This window comes from Pieris rapae, chromosome 8, assembly GCF_905147795.1.
Source record: "Pieris rapae chromosome 8, ilPieRapa1.1, whole genome shotgun sequence".
NCBI classification, from domain to species: Eukaryota; Metazoa; Arthropoda; class Insecta; order Lepidoptera; family Pieridae; genus Pieris; species Pieris rapae.
In genome coordinates, this window is record NC_059516.1 from 8,252,770 (window position 1) to 8,274,987 (window position 22,218).

The 22,218-nt window shown below is 31.5% G+C and overlaps 1 protein-coding gene across 1 annotated transcript; it reads right to left on the reverse strand.

Annotated features, from left to right (window-relative positions):
- Positions 1–680: 680 nt before the first annotated feature.
- LOC110992094 lies at positions 681–20,213 on the reverse strand. The gene is made up of 5 exons (XM_022257765.2): positions 20,056–20,213; positions 2,730–4,178; positions 2,478–2,659; positions 2,114–2,328; positions 681–1,812 (listed from the first exon to the last, which is right to left on the reverse strand). The coding sequence occupies exons 1-5, from the start codon at positions 20,081–20,083 to the stop codon at positions 1,584–1,586; spliced, it is 2,103 nt and encodes a 700-aa protein (XP_022113457.2). The 5' UTR covers positions 20,084–20,213; the 3' UTR covers positions 681–1,583.
- Between the last annotated feature and the right edge of the window lie 2,005 nt (positions 20,214–22,218).

Genomic DNA, 22,218 nt, shown 5'->3' on the forward strand with positions numbered 1-22,218 from the left:
GGGAGAACTCAAACGCATAGAAATATTATTTCTTTGAACTCAGCGAGCTCATAAGTACAATTTTAAGCGCCCAGGAATGGAATTGCAGTCATGGCCTTTAGGGTGAACCGTTTTTCTAATATTTTTTTTGTCAGATCAGGCAAATCCCTCTAGATAATCGTCAGATTATGAGACAGTACGTTTAGAATATAAATCTGGACCATATATATCTTAATCTGACGCGCTCGAGTATTTCAAAATGGCGATTTTTTTTTTCACATTATAATAATGGCTGCGAGTTTGCGTCAGCTCGAAATCGTCAGATTATTGAATGAGAGCTTTTTTTTTGGTGCACTTAACACCCCCTTAGAAAACCTGACGCGCTCGATTAAATTTTTTTTTTTTTTCATTTTTAACCCTTACGTACAACCACCCCCATCATGCAAATGATCAGATTAACATACGTACATTATTAAAAATACGTAGGACATTGATGCTATCAATATCTGACGCGCTCGAGTATGTCCATGCAACAGTTTTTTTTTACATATTTAAACATCTATAGCCGCTTTCCCCACCGATGAAAAGGTATATATCATTTAACATTTTTTTCTTCTTATCATCTAAGCTTTGCAACCCAATAGGTCTACACGACGCTCGAGTAAATCCCCATTTAGCATCGTGGGCTCCCCTACCATTAAAAGAAATAACACTATACAATGAATCGAAGAAAACGTAGATACAAAAATAATGATTACCTGCTGTTATATAGTACTATAACAAAATATGATCGTGGTTTGTGACATATTTTCTAAGGAATTATGTACTGTCTAGAAATAATTTGAGAAATCTTTTTAATATGGAGTTTTTACACGATTCGTATAGTTGACAAAAACTATCAAAGGAGTAGTTAATACCTTTTGCGTAAGTGGTAAAGGAAACGATTCTTAACAATTCCAAGATTTCGCTATAAGGTTTATATGTTTGCAAGTGGAACTATCTTTTTAAGTATAAACACATCGTACAATTTTAACTATTTTACACTCTTGAAGAATTTCACAAGTACACTCTTGAAGTATTGTACAGAACTTAATGGAATATACATGGTTGGAACTCACATTAATTTCATGGTTAGTTTAAAGGAGATATTTTGATATATTCGTAGTTGCTGTTCTCATTATAATTCAAGTTCTAACATAAAAATCCAATTAAGAATGTATTAGGCAATAGGACCTAAGAATTCTAGGTCAAGAGTAAATAAACAATTAACTTAGGTTTACATTCGAATTAAACATGGCGAAATATGGCAAGTTTAATTCCTAATACTATATTAATACATCCAGGCGTGGTACACACTCAAACTTATAAATAGGTTGTAACTAAATCACAGTTGACTTATCGACTAATGGCTAATTGTGTTAAAAGATTATTCTTACAAATAAATTTCAACAAGATAAGTTGTAATAGATTGAGTTTTTGAAGCTTTGTTTTTTTACATACCAATCAAAAACTTTTTAAACCGGACAGTTACGAAATGCTTTTCGAAGTGTATTCAATTACAAAGTGAAACAAATATATTTTAATACAATTACTTGTTGCATTTGTTATTTTTCTTGTAATCTTTCCACGTTACCGCTTGACCCAGCAGATTGTACAATAACCCCGCCATTACCTACCTCTCTTCCTTCAATTTCACTCTTGTTTTCTGTACTCGTTTCTTCTTGAGCCATAGTATCAGGTTCGTCTTCGCTATCTATTTTCTCGGAGGCGGCGTTTTTATTTTTATTTTTCTTAAACTGTTCCTCCATCTCCTTGAATTTTAAGGTTAGGTATCTACAAATGTTTAATTTGATTAAAAATTATAGCTTTTAACAGTAGTTACGTATCAAATTACTTTACACTAACATTTTAGGTGTTATATAATAATTCAGTCGAACCTCAACTTTTAAGTATCCAATTTAAAGGTATTTAAATCCATCTAATGGACTAATCATGTATGTGTTAGATGAAACACACGTTGAAGATTTTTGGTTCTAACACATGCCAGTTTCCTCACGATGTTTTCTCAAAGTCGTTTACCTATAATTGTACGGGTTCTAGCTTGAACGGTCATAATAATGAAATTATAACTTACTTATCCACTAAAGGACCGCTGTAATCTTCTGGAAACTTAGGAGAATGAGGTAATATAAATTTATAAAGACTTTCATTCAGAACATAGAGCTGAGGTGTCGATGCGCAACGGACATTAAACCACCAATCACATGTGAGACCAGCCTGTGAGAATATAGTTCCATTGGGGCACAAAAACGAGGCTTGCCCGCCATTGAGGTCACAATAATGCCAGACCTGCAAAAAAGCGTTTAATCATAATTTTAACTGTTAATTTTTCTGTCACAACTTTTAGTAAGTACATTAATTATTAATTTTTATTGTTATTCAGGCCGGATAACTGTAAAATGAACCTTAAACAAGTTAATAAGGAATTTTTCTAATACCTGGCATCGTGTTTCAGGATCAGCGAAGAAGCCTTTATACCGTTGGGTTTTGCAGTCGAATTTCGTTGGCGGGATAACGGTCAAAATCGGATAGTCCACTCCAGGGCGACCTGGTGTCCCGCCCTCTTCATCAGAATGTATGGGTTGAGGAAATTGCTGGCTGCTTCCACTTGATGGGTATTCTGGAATTTAATACGTTAATTATAGTTATATTTTTGTTATATAATTAAAAGGAAGTATTCACAAACATACCGTCCAAGTGTTGGGAAGGCGAATTAACGTGTGCTAAATAGGGTTCTTCGAAATCGACGCCTTGCGGAGGTTGCTCCACTGTAGCGTGTAAAACAGGTGTTGGGGTAGTATGGACTAATTCTGGAGCTTCGAAAGCTTTTGGTGTACTTAAAACGGGTGGTTCAATTTCGTTCTGTTGCGCTCTTAAAGCATTCAAAACTTGAAGCAATGTTGTAATTGATGCGCTGACATTGTCCTTTGTTATGGGTTTGGGTATAGATTTATTAATCTGTAATGAATTCAGCAGGTCAGCTAAACTTGCTGTTTTTGTATTTTCGTTGTGCGTTGGTTTTGATATATAGGACGATTCTTCTAAAATATATTGATAACTCGGCTTTCTAATTACAACATCCTCTGGTGGCCTTTCGAATTTTTGTGGCTGTTGATGATATACTGGAGTGTATTGTGGTCTTTCGGTTGATACCGGCCTTGATGGTAAGATTGGCTGAAATCCACTTTCAATAATTGGTTCTGCTAGTGGAGCTACAGGAGTTTGTCTTTCATAATACATTTCAGATATTGTTGTTGGTGGTCTCTTCGGCCGATATTGCTCATTGTCGTGTATGTAAACAAATTGTGGCGGTGTTGGCTTCGGTCGGGGTTTAATGTAAATAGGTTCATTTTGAGTATGTATTGGAACATTGTAATGCTTGACTGGCTCCACATTTTCATATTGTGTGAAAGTTTTGATTGGAGGTGTCTGCTCGTAGGGAATCAGTTTATATTTTGGTGCAACCTCCTTTTCTGATAGATAATATTGTACATTAGCATCATCATTTTGGTAAAAATTCAAAAAGGGTTTTCTTGATTGTTGTGTAAATGGTGAACTTGGGGCTTTGATAGGTTTGGCGATAAATTTCTCATACTCACGCTCTCTGTCTTCGCGAATATCGTGTTCAACTAAAAGAGGATTATAATTTGGAGTGTACTTATTTGATGGTTGGTAAAATGTAGGGACCTCTTTTAAGTACAATTTGCCTGGATTAGCTGATGCGATATTGTGTTGCGTTAAACGATTTCCTTGATACCTAGGTATATTTTTATGTCTTAGAAAGGAATTGATTACTCGTTCTTCTCTCTGATTAGGATTGATGTTGCCAGTCTCGATAATTTCTGCCTTATCAACTTCAACTGACTTTCCTTGGTTCTGTTGTGGCACAGTGGACGGAGTTGCTATATCGTTTGCATAATAGAATGTCATGTACGGTATTAACCTTCGATACCTTTCATTTATTCCTATTTTGGTTGAGTTAATTTTGGTGGCCTTATTTGTTTTATATTTGATGACGCCTTCTGGTCTTGGTGTTATGGGATTGAAATTGTTTGATTCTATTTGCATATGTCTTGTTTTAGTTTCTGGACTATTTCCGTTTGATAACACTGTAACGGAAGTCACAAAGGCTGGTATAACTGAAACAAACAACGCTTCCATAAATATATGAATGCAAATATGAAGGATTTCCTTATATAAAATAATTCGAATTGAAAACTGCCTATGCCCTGGCATTTGATATGGTATTTCAGTATGGTCACGCCAGTAATTGCAGTATTTAGAGATTATGAAGATATTTCTTACACCGTATGCCATCTAAAAATAATCGCAATATAACATAGATATTAATAGTTAAGATAATTAAGCTAGCCTTGAATTGGCGACTGAATACAAAGATCCGTATCTAAGTTGCTAAATGTCATTACATTTGTTGCGGAGACCTTAGTCGTCACCAACCTAAGATCTATATTATTTATTTACCATGGGAACTATTTTATTAATATTAAAAAGGAGAAGGTTCTAAATTGGAGTTTGTTGTTTTGTTGGGTGTTTCTATAATAAGATCATGGTATGATTAAAAAAGCGAGGAAATTCTTAAACTTTTATAAACATATTGAGGGATACTTTCAGTTTCATTTAAACTGAAGAATAATGTTTTTTTTATGATTTTATGAAAGTTTATGTTTTCGGAAAGCATAGTTTCATGTAATCTTAATGAGGATCGTACGGGGCATCCATTAATACAATTCGATTTTTCACTAATTTTAAGAACCAAAGATTTATCTATACGCTGCCATCTTATTCATTAATTCTTTATGTATTTGAAAACTTCAAATCTATATTTTTAATTGGGTTCTGCTAACGTGCTATATTATATTAACTATAATAAATATTTTTATCCGTGAATGGCGGAATTGAAAGTAAACCAACAATTGTCGGTCTTAGCAAGGTTAGACCCAATGTTGTTTTATAAAAATAATTGAGGCGAAACATAATTTAGGCTAAACTTAAATATTACCTCACGAATGTGGTTATGTGTTTTAGCCATAAAGTAGAGGAGTAATGTCTATGGTTATTCGAAGTTGTATAGACTACTGAACCACTTTTGATACAACTTTCACCAGTGTTAAACTTGATATTGTCATATTCGATAGTCATAAATGCGAATTTAGTCACACGATTTACGTTATCGAAAGGTAACCGAAATTAATTGTTGGATTACTCTAGTTTAACTTTGCTTTTATATTCATAAATACTTTCGCGTTTATAGTAGTAAAACTAAAAGAACTAAAAGTAGACATGCTAAGATATTTTGTATGTATGTATTATTATTATTTTTCATCGTCAGGAGACTACTGACTGTCTCGGTATAATGTATCACCCTTATTGGGTTAAAATTGTGCATATAATGGAGGGAGGGTCAAAAAAGCTGAAGTTCATATATATAGAGCTAAGGTTATTAGAGATAGCGCGCGCCGTTTACCAAACCTGCTACAAGACGCTAGGTATAGTTACATATTATTCAAGTTGAGTCTTTCTTATCCTTTAAATAAAGATTTTTTTTATCTCGTAATTGATTTACGTTTATAAATTATCGTAATTACTAAATACTCCATGAACTTGGAATCGTCTATCGAATATCGTGACTCTTAAATGTCTTATAAGCCTCACGGCATTCAAATGTGATCTGTGGCATGACTGACTAGTCACGAAACAAAAGACGCGGTTTTATTAAGCCATTCTTTAGAATAAATGTTTACAGTCCCATAGCTCCCAATTGGATAAAGGCAATCTTCTTGCGTTAGTTGGTAACACGCGGTTGATTTTAATGTCAAAGACATGCCTGATGCCAGCTTCTTCTGAATATTCTCCTTCGTCGTGAGCAACACACGCATGGTGCGCATAAAATTTTTGTCACACCTAGGGTCCGAAGGCTTAACTCAGCTAGCAGATGTTACAAATCTCTTTTTATTAGTTATGTACTGAAATCTCAGGTCGGCTAAGGAATATCGTATGGCCGACATATTTTCCTAATTATTATAAATATATGATAATATTAATTGTAAAAATAATTAGTAGCATAATTGATATAATTGCCCCCCATCTAGCTATAATTTTCAACAATTGTATCGAAAGTGGGGAGTTTCCCGATCTTATGAAACATAGTAAAGTAATTCCTTTATTTAAAGCAGGTAATATGTCCGACCCCAGTAACTTTAGACCTATTTCCGTACTACCTACCTGTAGTAAAATCTTTGAAAAAACTATATTAAATCAACTTGTAAGTCATTTTCACGCAAACAAATTATTACACAATAATCAGTTCGGTTTTACCAAGGGTCGCTCGACAGCCGATGCCGGCGTTGAGTTATATAGATATATAGTTAAGGCTTGGGAGGAGTCGCATGACGCCTTAGGTGTTTTCTGCGACTTATCCAAAGCATTTGATTGTGTCCAACACGAGACCTTAATCGGGAAACTCCGCCACTATGGCATCAAGAATACCGCACTGAATCTTCTGACTTCGTACTTACATGGTAGAACTCAGAAGGTCGAAGTGAATGGTAAGAGGTCCTCTGGGTCGGCAGTGGATATGGGGGTACCACAGGGCTCAATTCTTGGCCCTTTCCTCTTTCTTGTTTATATAAATGATCTACCTTTCATGGTAGAGAAAAAACATCAGATAGTTTTGTTTGCAGGTGATACGTCCTTGATTTTTAAAATCAAAAGACAAATAACCAATTTTGACGATGTGAACAACGCTCTCTCTTCGATTGTCCATTGGTTTAGTATGAATAACCTTCTGCTTAATGCTAAAAAAACGAAATGCATTAAATTTTGTGCAAGAAATGCGAGGGTTATGGGTACTAGACCAATTATAAATAATGAGGAATTGAATCTGGATGATACAACTGTATTTCTTGGGATCACCTTGGATTCAAAACTTCAGTGGTCCCCTCATATCAACGGATTGGCGAAGAGACTTAGTTCTGCAGCTTACGCGGTTAAAAAAATTCGCTCACTGACTGATGTCGATACAGCTAAACTACATAAGTCATTCAGCTGTGAAAGTAACTATTTTAGTTACTTTCACAGCTGAATGACTTATGGCTTATTGTTATGGGGTCACGCTGCTGATGTTGAATCTGTTTTCATTCTGCAGAAGAGGGCTATTCGTGCAATCTATAATTTAAAATGTAGGGAATCTCTCAGAGATAAATTCAAGGAAATTAATATACTTACCTTTCCCTCGCAATATATTTATGAAAATATTATGTTTGTATACAAAAATAGTGATAAATATACTAGATTAGAACATACGCACAATGTCAATACTCGGAACAAACGCAGGCTGCAATTTCCCCGTACTAGACTATGTAAAGTTAGTAATTCTTTTTTGGGGAAAGGGATACTCTTCTTTAATAAAATCCCAGAGGCTCTTTTATCTCTGCCTTTTAATAAATTTAAGAAATGTATTAAAGAAAAGCTGTGTAAAAAGGCTTACTATAAAGTTATTGATTATCTAGTTGATAAAAGGGCCTGGGACTAGTGCTGGGCAGGCTGCCTCTAATTAATTTGATATATTTGTTTTAAATATTGTTTGATGATTTGCTTTTTTAAAAGAGTACCGAGAGTTTTTTACGCCGGCTTTTTCTCTCGGCCTACACCCTCTGTCTTTGCCGATGTGTAGGGATGCCTACAAGTTCGAATTGATTGACGTGGAATAAGTGATACCTAGAAGATCTTATGTTCCAAAATAAACGTATTTTATTTTATTTTATTTTGTTATGAAATGAATAAACACATTTGTATTTTTATACAATTTAGTTTTACCTATTGTTTCCATATTTCGGACCAAAATGCGTTATCCTTAAACTCTTTATGGTTAAACCTTTAACTAGCAACAAATACTAGAAGCATTGGTTCAAAATATGGCGAAGTCAGTTCAGCGGTTCATTAGGTTAATGTAAAAAATAATATCACGTGAAATATTTGAATTCTATAATAATTTTATTCAACACGTTTAATGACATGTTTAGCAAAATAGTTTACATTAAATTTATTACATTATTTACATAACTTTTCGCTTTACATATGTAAGATAATGCCTCCCTGCCTAGTTTATAAGGAAGTTTATCTAAATTTATTTCATGTAAATAAAAACAATAAGTTCGTTTTATATAAGTTGTTCGGTATGCTAAGTACGATTAGAAACGTGATCTAAATCATTCAACAAACACATAATCATTTTCTAATGTATTCCTAAGGGGCTAGAAAGTTATGACTATAATGCTTATAATATCTACAAGTCAATCAAGACGAACGAGTTTTTATCTTCATTTTTTACATCTTACCTAACCGTACGTAATTAGTATAGAACCATAAATAGTAACAGACCGTATCTTGATATAATTAGGTACAGGATGCGTCTGGCTAATAAATATTGGTGATTGGCGTATCCAAGAGGAAGAGGTGGTTACATAATCCACGTGAGAAATATTTAAATGTTACATTTCGGTGGTGATTTCTTCCCATAAAACTTGGCAACTAATGTATGTTAACATAGATCGTTCAATCTGAGCAGTCTACATTGCGTTATTTATAAAACAGTTTGACCAACTCAAATCAAGGTGGATTTTGACGAATATATTTTGTGCTAGTGTGAATAGAAAGGCTAAACTTAATTTTTTTTTTTTTTATGTGAACAGCAATGTATAGCTCTATATATTATTATTTATCTACTAAGACAACTTATGTTACTAAATAATTTAGATACCATGATATGTCGTTTTCATCTGTTTTAGGTGTCTGTTTTGTTCTTTTCTTTATGGTAGTATTATTGTACATCTAATGTAGTTACACTTTGTATTCAACTTTATTTTTCTTTAAGAGATTCCTTGGTCTATAGAAAGCGGTAAAGCCGCTTTCTCTCCTTGTCATTTGATTATGATAATTTGTACTGATTTTTGTAAGTAACAAAATAATATAATAAATGTAAGTTGCAAGTCTAGTATTTTTCATTGCAATTTATTAATATTGCTGGAAATTATTTGCACGCAAGTAATATAAAACAGCGTGATATGCTATCTTTAGAAAACGATCTATTGCAACTGTAGATATTTTTAACGACCTAATTACAAGACATAACATTGCATTGTCTGCTACAAAATAATTGTTATGAATATTAATTATTTTCATTGTTGGAGCGTGCCTAAGTCATTAATTATTCTATTTTAAGGTAGGATTTTTTAATCCAAAGCAATACCTATCCAACAAATTGAATTCTCAATTAGTTAAATCGGTACTCATATTATAAATAGGAAAGATTTCTATGTAAGTATGTTTGTAAGAATGGACTTAAAAAGTACTGGACCGATTTTAATGCTACATTATCGCTGATTAATATAGCCTTTTTTAATAGTACGGAACCCTACAAAAATTACAATAATGCTATGCCACCCAAGGTGTAAAATAAATATCTTTCATCACATGCGCTGCGAAAACGAATGATGACAGAACTAAAAAATATTCCATGATATTAAAGAATATATTAATCCACAAACATGTCTAAAATCGTGCGAAGCCGGGACGGGCCGCTAGTAATTTATAAAATATAAAGAAAGATGTTGTATCATTTAATCTATATTTTAAGTGGATGGATCGTGAAATAATTAAATCTTTTATTACATTAATATATGTATTATTAATGTATTCGTTTATGTTCAAGTGTGCTATTAAACATTTAAGTTGGCGCCTAGTAGATAGTACCGCAGAGCTGGTGCTAAAGCTGATGGTGTGGTTAAAGGTATTTATCAGCATATAATAATTATTATTATAACTAGGTAAGTGAAGATAATTAAATTCTTATTAGTAAAACTATAAAAGAATATTATATATACGTGCTACAATGATTCTTGGTCTTACACTACACCTGTGTCTTATAATTTTTCTTATAGAGAAATTATGAGCTTTGCGCGTAACTCACCACCGAATATGTTGTGACTGTTTGTCATATGTAAGCCGATTCACCCGAAATTATAGAAAGCAGTTATTATGGGTGAAAGCGAAACACGACCACAAAGTGACGCCAAAGGTTGCGTAAGATTCGTGTTTACTGATTAGGTGAGATTTGTGTAGCCATGCCTCACCGGTCACGAATTATACCGAATTTTTCGCATAGTGCACACGCACCATAAATTGTCATTCAATGGAAATAAGATGTTTGTTTTTGTCTACGTGTAGTGATATACAAATATTAAATGCAAATGTATGTTAAGATCAGCATATTATTTGGCATTTTAAGATTTTTTCGACGGTTTCAATTCGGTTTTTACGAGATACTGCTTATTAATAATAAGTCTTATTTATTTATTTAAAATAAATAAGACTTAATATTTATTTATTTAAAATTATTATTCTAGTATTAACGTTGAAATCTTATTCAAATCTCGACACTATTCTTGTGTCAAAATAAACATTTACGGAAATTATAAGAAAATCGCCATGAATGTTCCTGGTTTTTTTCTTATATTAGAGTAAGTAGTTAGTAGTTTTATTCATATATTATGATGCAGAAATAGGTCTGTTCCAAGTCTAGTTAGACTTCTTTAGTTAAACTCGTTAAAATATATCGTATAGTTCCAGTTCGTATCGTAATAAAGTTTTTAAAAATTGGAGTCCGCCACCGTAGCACGTGATAATGCCGATATAGGCATTAATTAAATAGTTATTGTTATAATGTCCTTGTTATGAAATTTAAAAATCCATTTTCAAATTCTTATCAAAATAAAGTCGAGAGAGATAACTGTAGTTATGGCAACTGAATATTTTAACTAAATTCCTAGTCATGGAGCTTCGTGCTCTATAATATTTTACATTGACTTTTGAAAGCGCAAGATAACCTCGAGATATGCAACTGTCCACTGACTGTCGCAAGCTCAGTATGCAGCGCTTGTATTCGTATCACTGCCTTTCTTCGCATAACTTGAGCAATAGAAAAGGAATTTTCCGTATTGTTTCTATGATTCAGATTTAACTAACTAACGATATTTTGATAAAATTAACACGAAGGTCGGCCAAACCGACGAATAGTTGATAGTTTTATGATAAAAATTAGCTTATATTTTATAAAAAAAACCGATTGAGCTTGCGAAATTCAGTGGACAGTTGCATATGTTGAGTTTATCATGCAAGTGCAAGAACTCCCGAAGGGATTCTTTGTATCGAAAAAATCGCATGGGCCCACTAAGCGTCCGCGAATATACAATGTAAATATATCAATGGCAAATATGTAGGGATATAACAAGGCAAAAGAAAATAATAATAGCAAATAATTATCACGGCAAGGTTGCTAAAACAACTCGATGATCGGTGTCTATGGAGTTGCTAAAAATGTCCGAGTGTTTTTTTCATAAAAAAAAAAATTATAATTCATAATAATCTACAATAAATAACTCGACACAATACATCATCCGATATGGTTTGAGTTTGTACACACCTGAAATACTTACATTTTTAAATAAGTTTAACCTTCGCACGTATATAATTGATTGCAAATATGTAATTAAAGAACATGTTACTGTTACCACATTGGTGTTTGTGAAACAGTATTCTTTTTCCGAACGCATACTCCAAAATGTATTATTTGTGTGATGAATATCGCAACACTATTGTTTACAGATACATATCTGAATCGACGTAGACACTTAGAGCGTGAAATTATCTATTCAATTTTTCAAGAGAGTTTAAAAATACAAACTGGATTACAAAACGATTGAACATACAAATATAATAATTTAAATTCGTTTACAGTATTGAATAATAATAAAACACATCAGGGCTTGTTTACTGCAATCTGTGCAAATGCACGTAAAAAAATAATGCTGCTTCTGTGATGCATTTGGTTTATATCCGTACTGACTTCTAGTCTAGTCTGAAAATCAGTCTGGCGTAATAAAAGGAATGGGCCAGGCCTCAAGGTTTCGATTCCGCGAATTAAGTCAGTATGGACTTAATAGATAGACTATAATATGAAATACTACTTATGATTTTGTTTCTTTTGGATTAGACATTTGGGCCATGGAGTTCAAGTACACAGGTGCTAATTAAAGATTTAAGTTGGCCTGATAGTACCAGTGATCCTATTACTTTAAGCATCGAAATACAGCTGGGAAATGCTGCCATCATTAAAGGTACAAAGCCATATGGAATAAACTTTTTAATATTATTTTAAATTTCTATTTATCAATGTTTAATTATTATTAATACTATGTAGGTTAAGAATATTAAGTTATATGTTAATATAAGTTTTTTATTATTTCATTTGAATAATTATAAGTTTACAATAATACATAACTTCAATCCCTTAAAAAAAACATTCTTTAAATAAATATTGTAAATACCGTATCTACAATCTCACAGTTGCATGCTGAGGCTAAAACATGTATCTGCTACTTTAAACCCTTCCTAACTCAAATGAAATTATTCATATTACGAAATCCAACCTTAAATGACTTCTGGTTGTTAACATGTCCATTATAATTTATCTGATTTAAACACGGCTGCGGTAAGTTTAATTGTGTAGGGAGGGCCAGGAGAGAGGCATGTCGTCAAGCATGGCGGGTGCTGTTGCAATTTCTAAGTGGGTCAGCCAGACTGTCGCTAAAATGTCCGTTTTGCTTGTAGACGCTATTTATACTTTGAATTAATCCTTATAAATATTAGATTGAATCCGTATTGGTATTTTTTATTCGCTAGCTACAGAATGTGTTGTTATATTAGAAGCATTTTTCAAATGTGTATAATTTGCCGTTGACTGTAATTATCTACATGTATGTATGGGTGGTTGTCACTCATACATTGAAATATCCTTTTTTGCAAAACAATTAACACAGGTATAATATTTGAATCAAAATTAACTTAACATTGATGACAAATGGGTGTCTGTAAAAAGTACTTCAATTTAAATCTTGAACATCAACAATGCGTGATGACCAACACCAGTGGAATTAACCAAAGTTTTCTTAGATATAATATATCTTAGCCCAGACGAAGTTTGAATTTGTACGAGATACTTATTTTTGACTATTATTGTATATTGTGATAAGTGATGTTTACATGGTTCAGACTTTAGTATCTACAAATGGCTGCATTAAAACTTTTAATTGAACAATATGCCTCAAGACAATAAAATAATAGAATGCTTATTATCTGTTTAATAGCATTGTTCCCAGACAAGGTGAATATCTACGTTGACATGACATTGTGGTGTAGCGCGTGAGAACTGTTGACTTATATTAATTAACAAAGAACAAGATACTATAGAACAGTACTATTAGCGATTCACATCTGGAGGTCGGGATCTGAACCCCGGTTATGCACAAAGAATTTTCTTGTATCTATGTTACAATGACTTCCTTCACCGTTACGAAAGCCGGCATGTCATAGACCACACAAAGTTTAAAACTACATCACTTTCATCCGTCATAGACCTTTTCAGATAGTTCAAATTTAGAATTCTCCCTGTATGCTTCGAAGCAAAAATCCACATACTATATTATGGACTATAGCAGTAAAATAATACCGTAGCAAAAAAACGCAATCAATTTACCAGCTTCTATACGAGCAATATTGCAATAGTTAAGAGGCTTTTGGAGTTTACAAAACCAAAATTACATTTTGTATGTAACCCCAAACAACATCTATTTGTCCTTTGCTTATTGTTCCAGTTGTATTCACTAAGATAAGACATTTGTTCATAATTTCTAACAAAAAAACTTTAATGAACATTAAACGGTTAAGCACGTACCTGAAGGTCGGAATTTGTTTTTTAAGAAATAATATAATATTAAAATACATATTGTGTTACTATTTGCGGATATGCAAGAAAATTGTGGTTTTAGCTATGCCGAGGCCTTAGCCTTGGCTCATGCTCCGTCAAGCGTGATGGTGTCCACGCACTCCATCTATGAAGAATTCGTAATAATTTGCGACTTTATATTGTTCTAATTTTGCTACTGTTACTACAAGGACGACAAATACTAAACTATTGTACTCTTAACTAAAGTACTTTTGCGTCATATTTGTCAATATGTATATGTACATTGTAAATAAAAAGATGAGACTGGGGTTCGTGGGAGTACCAACAATATCCTGATGGTTATAGCTAATAAGCCCGAATGTGTTGTTTTGAGACACTGGGTTCATATACATGTCCATGTACCTGGTGTCTCGAATCAACGTAGATTTATGAATTGAATATTTAAATGTTTATAATAATTTTGCTAACATAGTTATAAGTATTCTATACTAACAATATCTGGACTTATTTATTGTTCTGAAATAAATGATATTTATTTTATTTTATTTATTTAATAAAAAAATGGAAAATAAAACCCAGGAATTTTTTCGCCAAGCACGCGGACTATATAATTTAAGGGACGCGGTGAAAGTATATCTTCTTGCGTAAATACAAAATCATTATAACTTTAGCAGTTCACGCATTTACATAAATATTACATGAATTGTGTAAAATTAGGTCAACTAAATACTAGTATAAATTATGAATCATTATTCAGCTCAGACATGTTAAATAATGCAAGTGGTCATACAAGGATATTACAGCTGTCTAATAGACGCGAGGAAAAAACGTATTCACTCAGAGATCCAGATATGGAAACTTGGATTGGAGGACGGCAAACATGTGGCATTAAAAAAAGCATAAAAAGTTGGTAATATTCCAAATAATTACAAGTTATGTTGAAAAAGTTACTTTTTAAATTAAATAATACAAAGCTGTCTCGATGTTTCGCGTGCTGCACAAAAGTAATTTATAAGACAGTTTACCGAATCAGGCAATGTATTACCACAATTATTTAATTTGATTTATAAAACACTTCCGTCGTTACATTTTAGGGTTTCCATCAGTATAAAAAGTACATTTATAGTATAAAATCAATTTCCCAACTTTGCACTAGTTTGGTTGAAGAAAATTTTTATCGACTCTTAAAATTAACAACACGACCTGTTCATTTTGCGTATAGCGACAAAATATCGCATAAAATGATAATAATAGAATATCGGTCAAGTCCAATCCAAATTTATGCAAGTCACTTAACAGGCCTTTAACTATGAAGGCGTGAGAAATTAACAGATACGTTTGCCTTACCATAGATATAACAAAGATACCATAGATATAACAAAGATACCATAGATATACAAAGTGACATAATAACCTATTTTGTTTTACACAATAAGTAGTCCTGTGTATCTACACTTTAAATTGTAAACCACATAACAAAACACTATCAACATGGCATGGAAGACTTCACTTTAAACTACAACGTAAATATATGACGGCGATTGAATTGTCTTAAATTACATACCTATTTATTTGTTAAGTTTACCACATCATACAGTACTAAAGCTACGACATATTTTACAAAATCTTCCATCTAAAATGTATGACAATTAAAATAAGTGTTAAAAATTAAAAAAATTAAATTAAAACATATATGATAAAATAAGCACACAATAAAATATAATGATCATGTAGTGGCGACGGTACTCTATATAATATATATTAATGCCTGTGTTTTCTCTAAACAGTATTTTAATAAACCTGTGGTTTAAACATAAGTAAGATGTGAATTACTTATAAACAGTTTAATAATGAATTAAAGGTAATATAAATGAGTTTCTTCTGTACTCAGTCCGATTAATTTCAACGTTATTAGGCAAACTGAGCCATACAGATTACTAGGAAAATCTGACGTTCACCTATAAACAAGTGACATTAATACTTATTCAAGAGCAATTGGTGAAACGTCAAGAACAGGTTAGCCTGGTGAGAGTGCAGGAAGGCGAAGATGCAAAACGTATTCGTAATTATTAAGTAGGTTTAATACTGCGGATGTCCAAAACTTTCACGATTATATAAATTGTTTCCTGTCGTTATAAATAGATATTTATTGCCTTTGTAATATTAATATCACAAATTCTTCCATATTTAAATATCAATATACATCAAAAGACTAGTAGTGGAAAGGACCACCAATGTAACGTTTCCAAAAGTGGCCCGTACGGGCTCCAGGTGACTTGTAATAATAATAATTGTTCATTGTTAATTTAGTAGGAAATTAAAGGCTTTTTTATTTTTACAAAATTAAAGGAATTCAAAAAGAGGTATACAATTCGACATATTATTTTATTTGTGCATGGTCACAGACGTCTAAATCATGTTATTTACATACTTCCGCCGTCTGGGGCCCATAAAAGGAACAGGATTTTCATGCAACATTGACCTTTCTTAGGTAACTAATTATGGAGTATTTTACACGCCCTAACTTTAGAAATTGGAATGTTCGAACGCACACCACATAAGTCATAATTAAAATATCAAGCCAAGTCAAGCCTACGAGGTGCCAAGGAAAGCTGAGCTTTCGAGAAGGCTTGAATGAAGCTAGGCTGGCTTACTTAGCCAGCAGTTAACGTACAACGGGTCAAATGTATGTCTGAGAGCGGAACAAATTCAACCTACTTCTTAGTAGTAGATTGGGTAGGACCCATTGTTATGTGCGTAGGAATTGTGTTCCTACGCACGTACACGCTCCGATATGGGCAGTCTCAATAGAGATAGATAGATAATGGAGACCGTTAATAATTATTGGGACAATAACTGAATTCGCTTCAGTAAGTGATTTAAATTTTTGCTCCTTGATATAGAACTCTAAAATTCTAGATTGAATTTGAAATCATACAAATTAATTATGTGCATATTGATGAACACTGTAACGTAGGATGTGGTAAGTCCATACCAAATGTCGTTTATGCAAACCTTGCTAAATCAAATTAATTACACTTATTTATAGGAGTTTCAAACTCCGATTTTATTGAATTTTTAATGCTTACTAATAAGATTTGCTAAATAGCTTATTAGCAAGCAATTATGTGGCAACGTTAAACGAAATATATAATGATGGTACATCATTTATAAAATTTTTATCTGTTGAATTAACGACGTTTTTTTTTTATTTGAAGGACATATCCGAGTACAGTCGTTATGTTTTTAATTAACGATGCGAAAGTTTCTTTTTATATTCAGTTCTGACATTGTCAGTAGTTACAAAATAGACATTTGTTCTAACCGGTCTAAATGTATCCAATTAACAGATTCTGTTTAGAATTTTATTCGATGTAATAATATTAATTTATTATTAATGGTTGCTTTGTTTATAAAAGACACTAATGTATTTTACACTTACATGGTAATAATAATAAATTAAATGGATGAATACAAACCTGTGGTAAATGATTCACTTTTGATGAAAACTTTTGAACTTTTTTTTTGTTTCCTATTTTTTTTTTGTTGTTATTATTACGTAGATTAAGAATATTGTAAATACTCTATATTTTCTTGCTATCAAATAAAAGCGAATATAGTTATTGGAAACAAGAAAAAAATATTGAAAAAATTAATTTAATTAATATTTTAAAAGCTTAGAACGGTATAATGAATGTGAAAATTTGAAAGTGCAAATTATAAGCATTTGTAATGAAAAGATTATACGTATCGAATAACGCATTACCGTCATGATAATCGCGGAGGTTATGGAGGTCGCATATTGCTATGAACAGTGAAAGCGGAGGTTTCTCAAAGTCAATTATACATATCAATCGTTTTCTCACAAATTTGCTTTGTACGATGTAGATGATACTTCTAATCGAAACGTTTTCTATAAATACATATTTAATATGTACCGTAAAGTAATTGTAACATTTAAAAACCACAGTATGTATGTATATATATGTACTTAAAAGCCTTAGAATTTTTCGTCGAATTCGAATTTCGAAGTCGAATTTTACTTTCGGCCAAGTAATAACGGATTTTTTTCTATGTAAACAAAAACATAATCAATATAACTTATTTAAGTTCTAGATTCTTAGGCGTTAATATTTGTACATTCCCTAATTTTGAAATCTTTTCCCGCGCTCTTCGAGTTTTTCTTATATAGTCAAAATGTGACATAAATATTAATGACATCTCATTTCTTAATAATGGTAATTGATTGATAGCCTATTTCTATAATTAGACTGATTTTATTTAATAATTGTATACCTACTTTTTCTTCAATAATAAATCAAACCGTTTTTCAATTTGTCTGTAAAGATTATTTGGTCACAATACCAACATAAAAAACGTTTTATAACTGCAACAGTTCCTGGTGCGCATAACATGTATATTAAAAGGAAATAAATAATGATTCTGCTATATATTTCATCACATAGATCAATCATAGTCAAGTGAAGTTATTTTAAAAACATTTCCACACATCGCAAATCGAATTGGATAATACCTTTATTGTAATATAACGTAATCAATGCTGTAATAAATGCGTGGAGAGCAAGTTGGCCGACTTGTTTTCATCAAATTACTCTGACAATTAATTATTATGCGATTCCATTGTATAATTCCATACTTTCCCATTAATTGGTAGTGATTTGATATTAAATGAAGCTTCTTTATGCATACCACTTATTATGATAATATTTATGATGTTTTACTTAACAACGTTTTTATTTTATTTGGGTTTGTTCTTTTAACGCATAAACGCATAAATATCTCAATCGGGGTTATAGAACGATATACTTTATTACAAACAAAATCTATTTACAACATTAGTTGCAACACTAATACAAGAAGCTTATTTTGCGTTTAAGTAGAATTAAAATACTTAATGAAGAGTAGTCTGCTTAACGAATTAAGATTACTTTAATAATGATAGTTGTCACTTATATATTTAAGAAAATACTTTTCAAGAATATATTGGAGACAGGGGTGGTAATTTGTAAGTACAAGGTTTAAATTAACGATTTGCATTTATAAACATATTGTTTATTTCATACATTGAACCATAAATTACGTAAATTATCGGGTCAACAAATATTACAAACATATTAAAGTTTAAATCGGTAAAGTTATTTTCGTCTTTTTTTTAAAAATTCATTGCATTTATATCTTATTACGATAGACATTCTTTTAATAACTTATAGTGCGAAAATGTTCAATTTTCGTTAATTTTATTTATACAACTGACAAAAACGCAATGTGCCATTAAAAGAAATCTGGAACAAGGTAACAGCGCACTTACTTTATCAATTATGTATTTGAAGTAGCAGTTTGAGACCTTAGCGATGTTAAATAATATAATATCAAGAATATTTAGATTTTTCAATTATATTGATAGCCTTCGTGTTGAAGCGAAAGTATTGCCAATAAAAAAGGCAGCTTATTGTACTACATTGATATTCTATGAGCGATTTAATTAACATTTTTTAACGTTAAATTAATGTTGCAGGCAAATTTTCACAAAAAATATAATATGTATATGTATTGTATATATAATGTTACAAACAATTGAAATACGAGGATCAAGACTGAACGCGATGGAGACTCGCTTGGAACGCCCCCTGTATGGGGCAGGTCCTCGGGGTTACAGGACATTGAGTCAAGACCATAAAAACAATGGCTTCGGTGAGCAATGTCATTGTAAAGAAATGCATTTAATTTAACTAGCTTCTATTAATTACTCATTTGGAAAATGAACTAAAAATTGAGTAGATCAGACTTAAATATATTATGTCTTAATATACTTATAAGACAGCTTCAAGTCCTGATGTATAAGTTACATAAATTAATCAGACCATGTAGCATGACTTAAAATCGATATATCTCTTATTAAAATCAACAAATTTGTACATAACATACATTTAATAGAAATTTAGTATAGGCAAATATTTTGATAATTTTACTCTATGAAAGGCTTTTATTATCAGTTAAAATAAAATAAAAACAAAGTACTGTAAGTAAGTCACCTTATCGCTGATAAGCGACTTCTATCAAATTTAATCTATAAAAATTAGCTATGAAATGATTTCAAATAAAGGCTCTACTTATCATTGCCCTTCTATATGATAATGATTTAAATTAATTAATAATATAGTTAAAATACATACCGCATAATATTAGCATCCAAAGATCCATAGTGACATATGAAATCCAACATTCAGGCAAAAATATTTGTTTGAAAAATAATAATAATCGTAAATATTCTGTCGCAAAAAGACGATTGCGTTTCGCGCGGTTCGCACTACGAATAAGTTTGAGCCAAGTTCAGCTGCCCCTACTGAAAGCCTTTTCCACTTCACATATATCAATCTGCGCGTTAGTTTAGTGCTTTTTAAGATTATAAAGCTATTGGAAGAATATTGGTAGTAGTTTTTTTATACTTTTTTTGTTTGTTTAATTTTATACTTTTACTGTCCCGTTATAGAGAGGGTTCTCTTGTAGCGAAAAAATCAATATCATAAACTTGTCTAATATAATAAATAAAACAGATGCTGGTAACACGCAGTATATAATAAAATAAAGTTAATTTATTACAAAATTAGATTACACTAATGTGAGGTGTCCCTAAAAACAATAATTTTGTAAAAAATTGTAAATATAGGACGTTATTATTTATAACTATTTTGGTATTTGTACTTTTCATAGAAACTGGCAAATGCGATACAATACAAATTTTAATAATTTAACTATTACTACCTCTGCTCAAGAACTTTATAGAACGCCTTCTGAAATATTTTTGACAATTGACACAAAACGTTTGAATAATATTTGCTGCTAGCCATCAACCAAACTTTTCCGCAAATGCCAGTAAAAGTATAAAAGAAGGTAGAGTTTTTGCAATTCTTGGAAATTTTGTAAACGTCACAGTATTGACTTCCGGAATGTATATGTCCTTTGACATTTTCGATTTAACCTTAAATATAAACCTTTCCTACAAATTACTCTTATATTAATAAATTTTTATATTAAATGATAAATTCAGTTACATTACAGGTTTTAATTATGCACGTGCTTTTAGCTACCAAGTTATTTTTTGTTTTATGTTAGGTAAGAATATAATTGTAAGACTGTAGCAAATAAATGATCATGTCACATTTACACATGTGTATATATTATATAGTTTTGTAATTATTCATGATACAAAATCAATTAAACTCTATATTATTGCTATAATAATTATATCATGCTACGTCATTATATATATGAAACTACCAAGCAAAATACGAATTTTGAATTTGGTGAAGATACTGGAAAATAAAGATAAATTCTCAATTTTAATTTACTGCCCCTTATAAATTAGTCTTTTAATTTAATTTTTATGTATTAGGTAAGTAGACATTTTTCTCACTTACACATATTGTTAAATAAGAAAAAATTACATTGTCTACGAATATCACCATTGCAGGGACTCTCTCACGATTAATCAGCAGATAATGCAACTATGAATTCGTATTGTCAAGTGTCAACAAATAATAGATGATTAAACGTGTGGCGCAAAAGTACTTTTGGTAAAAATTAGGTAAAAATTATTAATTAATCCTTCAGAAATTAGATCGTAAACATTTAATATAAACCAAATATTGCGTAGGAAAAGAAATAAAATCTTTCTTTTTCTACAATTTTCTTGTGATTATAAATGTACCTAAATATTTAAATATAATAAATAGAGCAGTGTCATAAATGTCATCTCCGAGATCTTAAGTTCGAACCCCGATTGTGCTCTATATTTCTGCCGTTGAGTGCGCCTTTAATATTCGCTCGTCAGGGAAATGAAAGCAAATGACAGGTACAGAATCCAAAGTTAGATATGTTATATCACCCTAAGTAAAAGCCATTAAAATTCCTTTCAATATTTTTTCAGACTCTTCAAATTACTTTGGGTATACGATTTCAAGAGTTCAGAGACACAATTGCACCGTATGTATAGTATATACCATATTGCTATAACCCCAAGATATTATATTATTCTTTTATAAGGAACATAAAACGGTTCGAAGTATGTAACAAAGTTTTAGTTATCAAATATATGTCTAAGACACTCATTTTTAGGGATTTGCGTAAGCTGTGTTATACAAATTACACCATACTAGAATTGGAATTTATTTATCTGTTATGAAGTATGGCACCTTACATAAAATTATGGCAATATGATTCCAGGTCGTCTTAGCAATCAATATATTTCCACTACGTAGTGTGAACAAAATAAAAATAATATAGAATCGCTTGATATAGTTCGCTTAGAAGTAGTATTTATAAATAATTTTATGACG

Coding starts and splice junctions, on each gene's coding strand:
- LOC110992094 (XM_022257765.2), bottom strand. CDS start 20,083: ATGGATCTTTGGATGCTAATATTATGCG. Junction 4,179..20,055: donor TTGGATGCTAATATTATGCG/GTATGTATTTTA, acceptor TGTTTGTTTCAG/TTATACCAGCCTTTGTGACT. Junction 2,329..2,477: donor ATCCTGAAACACGATGCCAG/GTATTAGAAAAA, acceptor GCTTTTTTGCAG/GTCTGGCATTATTGTGACCT.